Source organism: Medicago sativa, chromosome 6 (genome assembly GCF_051527215.1).
Source record: "Medicago sativa cultivar Bolivia chromosome 6, Bolivia_mono, whole genome shotgun sequence".
NCBI classification, from domain to species: domain Eukaryota; kingdom Viridiplantae; phylum Streptophyta; class Magnoliopsida; order Fabales; family Fabaceae; genus Medicago; species Medicago sativa.
In genome coordinates this window covers 59,712,316-59,721,276 of record NC_140754.1, presented here as the reverse complement: position 1 = coordinate 59,721,276, position 8,961 = coordinate 59,712,316, and the positions used below count along the sequence as shown (strand labels likewise).

The 8,961-nt window shown below is 34.8% G+C and overlaps 1 protein-coding gene across 2 annotated transcripts; it reads left to right on the top strand.

Annotated features, from left to right (window-relative positions):
* The first annotated feature begins 5,804 nt into the window (after positions 1 to 5,804).
* Positions 5,805 to 8,175, top strand: LOC146915994 (F-box/LRR-repeat protein At2g42730-like). Of its 2 annotated transcripts, XM_085716757.1 has the most exons (4): positions 5,805 to 6,360; positions 6,709 to 7,100; positions 7,248 to 7,394; positions 7,855 to 8,175. In XM_085716757.1, the coding sequence occupies exons 1-4, from the start codon at positions 5,805 to 5,807 to the stop codon at positions 8,173 to 8,175; spliced, it is 1,416 nt and encodes a 471-aa protein (XP_085572883.1). The 2 variants fall into 2 exon arrangements, with proteins under 2 accessions (XP_085572883.1, XP_085572882.1); XM_085716756.1 differs by having other exon boundaries at positions 5,805 to 7,100.
* Positions 8,176 to 8,961: the final 786 nt, after the last annotated feature.

Below are 8,961 nucleotides of genomic sequence, written 5' to 3'. Positions count from 1 at the left end.
TTTCAAGAAGAGATCTAAAATCTAGGGTTTGATCTTGATCAAGAAGTTGAGGCTTTAGATTGTTGGTTTGGGAACTTATGTTGATTATGCTTCATGGGGTTGGTGAAACAAGCAAGAAACAACTATGAGCTAAGAAGCAAGAATTAGGGTTTGTTGGTTAGTAAGTTCAAGAATGGTTTCTTCATGATCAATCAAGGATCATGATGTCTTAGATTGCAAGAAAAGCATCAAGATAGAAAAGTTTTGGACAAAGGAATCAAGTGGAGCAAAGCTAGGGTTTTGGCATGATTGAGCTTGGCACTTAGTGATGTTTCAAGAACTTGTTTTAGGCGAGTTCCATAGATAGTTTTCCCACCCTTGGGACTATGTTTATGCCATGTATGATTAATATGAATAACATGAAATTCTAGGGTTTATGTATTAGCTTATTTGCCCTTTTCTTGCCATGCTTACTAAATGTGTTTATACTTGTCAAATGAATGTTTTACAAGTATCCTATGATCAAATATGTACCAATATGCTTAGAGACACTTGGTTTGAGGTTTTTGGGTCAAAAATACCATTTTTAGGGGTTCTGGACTGTCACAACTCGCCACGGCGAGCTATTGCTCGCCACAGCAAGCAGAAGCAGCAGAACACATGGTCTGCTCGCCTTCTACTCACCATGGCGAGTAGGTACTCGCTGTTGGAACAAAATGTGTTTAACAATGAACCTCAAAGAGTTTTGATGATAACAAGGTATTAAAAATTGTAAATTGGACTAGCTAATATTTGTTCAAGTGTACAGGACCACAGTTAAAAAGTTACTTCATTAATTGGTTCTGAATGAGCAAATAAAGAGCAAAAGAAAATGAAGCTTAGATGATTCTGAAGGCAATACGCTCCTGAAAGTAAAAGCGCTCCTGAAGTCAAGCTGCTCCTGAAGAAATAGTGCTCCTGAAGACAAGAGGTCCATAAGCCACATTATCAGAAGCTGTATCATGAGAAGCTGCATCATCAGAAGCTGAAGAAGCTGCACCATCAGAAGCTGCAGAAGCTGCTTCATCAGAAGCTGCATCATCAGAAGCTGCCTCATCAGAAGTCATTTCACCAGAAGCTGAAGATCAACTGGATTTGCAGAAGATTCAAAGATTGAAGAATCTACATTGCAAAAGCTGTCTATTGGATTCGAAAACACAGCAGAAAATTAGTGGAACATTGCAACGGTCATTTCAAAGGTGTTTGAAGGCATGTCCTTGCAATTTGGACGAAAGCGTTGACATTGTACTATTGTACGAACTGTACAACCACCTTCTCCACTACTCTGTTTTGTGTCCACGCTACAAGACAAGAAAACAGCTCCAGAATACGGCTTCGCCTGCATAGATGTTCCTTTGGATAAGGAATGGATTTCAAATTGGTTCTTCATAGGACAACAACCAAATCAGGCAAAAGATCATTGGTGAAAGATCAAGCTTCAAACAACGACTCTTTGGTGTGCTGGCAATTTCACAACGTCTCTTTCACACCTCTATATAAAGGAGTGAAGACTTAGAGTTGTGGTAATGCAAGAACGCTGAACGTAAGACTCACAACATTTTTACAAGTGCCAAACCTCTGCTGAAATTGTTCTGCATTCACTTAGAATTTCTGTGTCTCAAAGTCATATCTTAGAAATTCTTAAGTCCATTGAGTCTGTATCTGATTTATATTGTGAGCACCTCTGATTGTATATCAAGTGTTCAACCTTAAACAATTTTCTGTGTAATTTTGTTTAGTTAAGAAGTCTCTTGCAGTTGTGCTTGAGCAGGAAGTCTCTTGATTGTGTTCTTGAGCAAAGGAAGTCTCTAGCTTGTGTGCTTGAGCAAAGGAAGTCTCTTGCTTGTGTGCTTGAGCAATTGTAATCAGATATTACTCTTAGTGAAATCTCCTTGGAAGTGCAAGGGGGACTGGACTACTTCCGGATTGTGGAAGGAACCAGTATAATTGCTTTGTGTCGTTCTTCTTCTCTCTCTCTCTGTTTTATTCCGCTGCATTTAGATTCTGACCATCACTTCAGAAGCTGTCTCACTTAGCTTCTGATCAGTGTGTTCAGTTTTTAGGAGAAACGAAGAATTTTTCAAAACACAATTCAACCCCCCTTCTTGTGTTTTTCTCACCTTCACTCGCCTCCCCAGTAATGTTGCTCGCCATGGCGAGAAAGTGGTGCCTTCTGGTACTGCTTGCTCGTTCTGGCAGATTCGGTGTTTTTCGTTCCGGATCTTTTTGTGCAGTCTTTTATAAAAGTAAACCCCTCAAACCAAGGTTCTAAATGATGATCATTGTAAGAAAGATTTCTATGATAAAGAAGCAAGTATTAAGCATATTAGTAAAGCATGGCTTACGAGAGAATCATGTCATGAATGGGGTAGCAAGTTATTCTTTAAGCAAGGGATAACTAGAGCCTCGACGTAGTCGTCGAGAACTAGCAGGTTAGCATGAATTCCTAGAATGATAGGACGAGAAGTATAAACTCTTCGCACATGATCAAGAGTGATAGAAAGCATGTTAAGTTGTGGTTTGATTAGTTAATCACTCCACCATGGTTAAGAATGTACAAGCATGAACAAGTAATACTTTACCATTAATTAGATCGATCAAGGTTCCGAGGTAAACATGTAAGTATGATTAGGTTTAACCTAAATTAATGATAAGACCATGACATGTATAAGTAGGTGGCATGTCTCTTTCTATCCACATCAGGGGGATACAAGGGGTTCTCATTATGAGAACGATTCAAGCCGTAAGGGACCCGCATGTCACCGAAACCACAAGACTAAGATTATAACCGCATGTTGGTGTTCGTGTCTCTTGTTATCCACGTCAGGGGGATACGGGAGGTTCTCGACTCAAGGGGAACGGTTCAAGCATGTCGGTGTACGTACATCAGTCATGATGGGATTGTTCTCGGGGTTACTCCACCCGGGGCTCTCCGTAAAATGAACCAAGATAATGATTGTTTGTTCAACGCTAACATAATAATGAATGAACTTACGTACGATCATGTAGCTTATGTTTATGTTATTGCAAGAATGATTTCAAGCATGTCTAAGTTAAGAACAAGAGCATGAGATGCTATAAGAAATACAAGTCATGTATAGAACAAGTAAAGAACATGATACCGATGACGATCTTAGGTTTCCCCTAATTGTCCGGGTTAGAATCGTGCCATGATCATGATATGCTTAGGCCTTGATACGTAGATCGTATACTTGGCAATGCGGTCCTAGTTTCCCCCTCGACCGCCATGACACGTATATGAAGAGAAGCCTTTAACAAGTAAGATGAACCTATGATGGGTTTAGCATGCACTATCGTCTAGGAAACATGACCACACACGTATAATCAACCGTCAGGTTGTATTGTAGACACTTGGTGACCGTAGGTTTCCCCTGAGGTTACCTATAGCCTAGGGTTTAGGGGAACTCACTGAGACATTACGTCTCATCCCAATCCTTATATGTTTCAGATAAATAGGATGGATGGCAAGCTAGTAGCCGAATGGATGTTTCAACATGTGATCGTTCGTACCCGCAGCATGGAGAATAGGGATTTCAAGAATGTATGTATCTTAAGTTAACAAGTTATGATGTATTGATATTGTACGAACGCATGTTGTTGTAACTAATATTCATTCGAAATTTTTATTGTTGTATATTTTAATGTATCCAGTACTAAACTTAACACACGTGCTAGACTTTCTAGATACGTCTGGTATGGGTGTTACATTTGGTATCAGAGCAGGTCGATTCAGACCGTGCCTTGGGTCATTAAGTTACAACTAAGGTAGTGGGACCATTGGGTTCCGGGTAAATGTTCTATTTGTTGTTGTTAGTTGAGCCTGATCAACTCAATTTAGCATTCAACGATTAGAATGGATGCCTGAGAGCTGAATAGGACCCAGGAGGAACGAAGTATGTAATGAAGAAGTTAGATCGTGCCAAAAGGTGGCCGGTGAACTAATCAAGTAGAAGTGTGAATCCTCCGGGAATGTAAGGTATGTTAAGAAGGAACGTTCCGACAATGTCGGGTAAGATGATAGTGATACTCCAAAGGGAATCGAACCTCCGACCTTTGGAGGAGCACACTCTAAGATCCCAAGTCAACCACTAGGCCAACCCCAAATGAGTTGATTTTGTGTTTATTTATCGTAATAACAATCACTTCTTTGAAAATACAATGTAGTTTGTTTGGATACAAACTATATAAAATGGATTTTTGTTTCAAAATTAGGTTCATCTTTCGATACTTATTTTATCCCCCCTCTAAAGATATTATTTTTTGAAAAGCTACTCGTAATATCTTTTCACTTGAAACAATTTTTAGATTTATTTTTGTAGATCCTAATTTTTTTGCTTTCAAGTTATAACAACCCAACATAACCATGATTATCTATTTCAATGACACCAACAATATAGTAAAAATAATACTCCCTCCGTTCCTTTTTAAGTGTCTTTTTAGAAAATTAACACCAAAATAGCGATATGTATTTTTGTACATTTTCTTCCTATTATACCCTCATTTTAATCCACCAATAAATTCCTATTTCACACACTTTGTCTTTCCAATAAATTTAATAGGTTATGTTTCTCTCGTAACAAACAATTATTATCTTTTTCTCCAACAAATTCCTATTTTTTTGTGCGCTCTCTCTCTCATAACAACCAATTGTCAATTTTCTAAATATTGTGCACATCTTTTTAATTATTGTAAGTCAATATAAAAATTATTTCAACTTCACATTTATCAAAAGTTAAGAAAAAAATTAACTTTCTTCCAACTCCTTTAATCAAAGTTGAGACTTCAACTAATGTTAGAGTCACACTTGAAATTTTTAACAATTGTTACTCATCTTATTTATAGAATTTTAAATCTTCTTGAAACCATTGTTTGGAACAAAATTTTGTTTAAATTTGAAGATAACAAAAAACAAATTTTGTTTAAAAAAAACAAACAAACTTTGTTTAAAAAAACAAACTTTAATTTCCCAAATAGATATCATTAATTAGTTTTACTGAAAAGGATAAAAGTAATTGACAAAGGGTATAATTGACAAATCGTACCCATAAAATACTAAAAAGACAATTAAATAGGAACGAAAAATTCACCCTAAAAAGACACTTAAAAAGGAACGGAGGGAGTATAATATAAATTCTTTCATTTAACGACACCAACAACAATCTATTTATATTATTGAAAAAAAGTTGTTTAAGGGCATAATTGGAATAATGAAGACGTAAGTATAAATATGTTCATCTAGTTTGTTACACTCAAATTTATTTTTATCTATTTGTCTCATATGTTATTTGTATTGAAAATTAAAGATAATTTTGAAAAGAGAAAAAGTCAACCCAAAAAAAGATAAATATTAAAAAAAATAAAAAAATAAATAGTATAGCTAGTAAGATCAAAATAATTCCCTAGAAAAAAGATCAAAAGAATATGTGAAGTTTGTTGAGATATTCATGCGAATTAAAATGTTAGTTTTGAAAAAAGATATATATAGAAATTAAAAGAACTAAACTACAAAGAAATTCGGTTTTCCTCTCAATTGCTTCTGATCTCAATCGCAGGCGATTCACATTCCTTCTCAATTGCTTCTCATCTGAATCTGACTACAAAGAAATAATAATTCTCCACCAAAATTAACGTACTTCGATTGCTTCTGTTTCTGTAGCATCATGATGAAATTACTAAGATCAAATAAAATAGAAGTTTATTTGGATTGTTCATGCTATTAATTAATTAATACTAACATCATTATTACTTGCTTGTAGAAACTAACAATGAAGAGGAGTAAAAAACTCAAGAGTGAGTTACCTGACTGTGTTCTATCTTATATCTTTAGCAAGTTAAGTTTGAAGGATTTGGTGAAAACAAGTACATTGTCCAAACGATGGCTTTACGAATGGGGATTAAGAATGGACCTCAACTTCGATCTCGATAACATGTTTGACGACTATAATAATACACTTCAAGAGTTGCCAAAATCTCTTCCACTCTTTCAAGGGCTTCAATCTCAATTTGCCACTAGATTGGATCAAGTCATGCTGCATTATCAAGGTTCCATCATCCTTTCAATCCGACTCAATTTCCCGTTAGGTCATGAACACAGTGACGTCATTGACAAAATGATTTCCAAAGGAATTGATAAGGGTGTCAAACGTATTGAACTGCTCTTCTCATATCAAACAACCAATGATCCTCCTAGTCCATATTTGGATCAAATAGAGCCATACACATTTCCCCTTGCTCTCTTTTCGGAAACTGATTCTCTCATGTATCTGCGCTTAGAGAAGTGCCACCTAGTAGCACCAACAACGGACTTCTCTCGTTTGAAGAATTTGAGAACTCTTGTGTTGCGTCTTGTTGATGTGAAGCAGGATATGATTCAATGTCTACTTTCCAACTGCATCCATCTTCTAGACTTCACCCTTGATACCTGCAAGTTCAAGTCTGACTTGAAAATAATCAGTCCAACATTGTTTCATTTCAACATCCTTAATTGTGGGGTGAAAATTCACGAGAGGAGGAATATCGATATCATTGCATCAAATCTCTCATCTCTTGAATATTTTTGTAATGGCCGTGTAGTACACATCATGAACATTAAGGAGGCTCAAATGTTATCCAAGTTTAGCTTTAGAGGTGGCAAAATTTCTCAACGTGTTGGGTTTTCTGGACTGAAACATTTGACGACAATTGTGTTAGACGGACTCTCTGAATGTCTCCAATTTAGGGTTGTGCCACTTTTGTTTTCTGAATGTCTCCAACTTGAGGACGTCACCTTTAAGAACTGCAGCCTCATACTTGAATTGGACATTATCAGTCCAAAGCTGCGTCATTTGAACATAATCGACTGTGGCTTTGAAGGAAAACGCTCTCCTGACATAAATATCGATGCACTCAACCTCTCATCCTTTGAATATAGTGGTCACACGAAGGGATTCTATGTTAAGGCTCCAAACTTATTGAAAGTTTTCTGGAATGCAGCTAAGAGAGACAAAAATCCATATCTCTTTGGTCCAATTGCAACATTAAATCAGATTGAGAATTTAGCTATGATCTTGAGCCATTCACAGGTAAATCAGTCAAAACCCGTGTTTGTTACTCGATGTTTATTTATTGTTTCTATAATATTTATCTAATTTATATTAAATATTTCTGTTGTGGGCAATCTGCCACTATTGACTGCACTTAATCCACTTTAACTTTATTGGTGTAAACAGATAGAATTGTCGACGATCTTGCTTCGATTTCAAAATCTCAGAACTTTGGAGCTCTTTATCAACGACGCAGATGATCCGAATAGCGACTATTTTTGGATTTTAGATATTGCAATGGCCTCTCAGCATCTCCAAAAACTTTCACTTACGGTTAGTTATTCAACTCTTAATATTTTCAGTTGATCATTTTAAAAATAGTACCATTTAACTTCATTTATAAACAATATTTTTTTTATGTTAACTCTCCGATTCTTAAGGGAAGAGACCCTAATCATCCAAATAAGTAGATAAATTCATTAATAAATTGACAATACAACGTCAAAGGCATCAAAATAGACGCACTCTTAGTAAGCTATAAGTTATCCGTTATAGTCTAGCAGTTTGACCTTATCAAAAACATAGGCTTAATCATAATAAATAACCTTTTATTTCAACTAAAGCAATGAATAAGTCCTGCACCAGTGTGATATGTCCGATGAAATTTACTTATATGTAATAATATTCTGATATTTACTTTTTGAATTTTCAGATAAGAAATTCACATAGGCTTAATCATAATAAATAACCTTTTTTTTTTTTTTTTTTTTTTTTTTTCCTCAAAAAAAAAAAGATAAGAAATTCACATATGGAAAATTCTCATATGGTTGAATTTGAGAGGCAAAGAAGAGAATATGCAGGGTTTTCTCATAATGATTTGAAATATGTTGAGTTGCGTGGCTGTGTTTGCACCATAAATGCAATTGAGTTAGCCAGTAACATATTGAGGAATGCGAATTCACTTCAACAAATTACTTTCACTTCTCGGAACAGATTCTATATAGGTGCTGGAGGATGGACTGAAGGTTGTGATAGTTGTTGGTTTGACAAGAATCTTATTCACAAGATGCTTCAAGATGATGTAAATGAGCAATGTCGACTTGTAATTTTGTAGTGAATTCTGTAATGTTATTTGTTAATTCATTCGTACAAACATTGTATAATTATTTACTTTGATATGAATTACAATGTTAATTGTTCTTTTAGGTCTTTTTTTTATATGTAGGTATTTTTTTTTTTATTATTGAAATATATTATAAATAAATAACTCATGTGAACACTTTTGTCCTATAAGCGATTAATTAGTTGTTTATCTAAAAAAGCCTATGTATATATTAATTATAACCTTGAATTAGAATTAAATCTTTCATAAATGTGGTTATTGGTAAACATTGTCATTGTAGCCTTTTGATGTGGTCTTTGATCACCATTGAAGCTAACAAGGGAAGTAGTGCGGGGTTGAAATAATTATAAATTATTTTCTATCATTGAAAATTAAAATAATTAAATCTTATTTACCAAAAGGATCGACGAAATGAAATTTTTTTACATTTTTTTATTACTCATAAAAAAGAATATTGATTATTTTTATGAGAAAATGTTAAAAATTTAATATGATTCTTTTAAACAATGAAATGATGTTTTTTAAATTAAAATATAAATATGATTCTTATAAAGATGATCGTTAATTAATAAATTTATGAAATAAGAATACCGGTCCTTGATAATTCAGGTAGATACTCTGCCCGCATTGTCTATAATATGCTTACTACAAATGGAAGCAGTGTTGTGGATGCGTGCGGTATCAGAAATGATTTGGCACAGACACGTCTTGTTAAAGCACGTCGAATATGCATTTAGGGAATCAGGACCAAAGATGAGATAAGAAATAGTCATAATT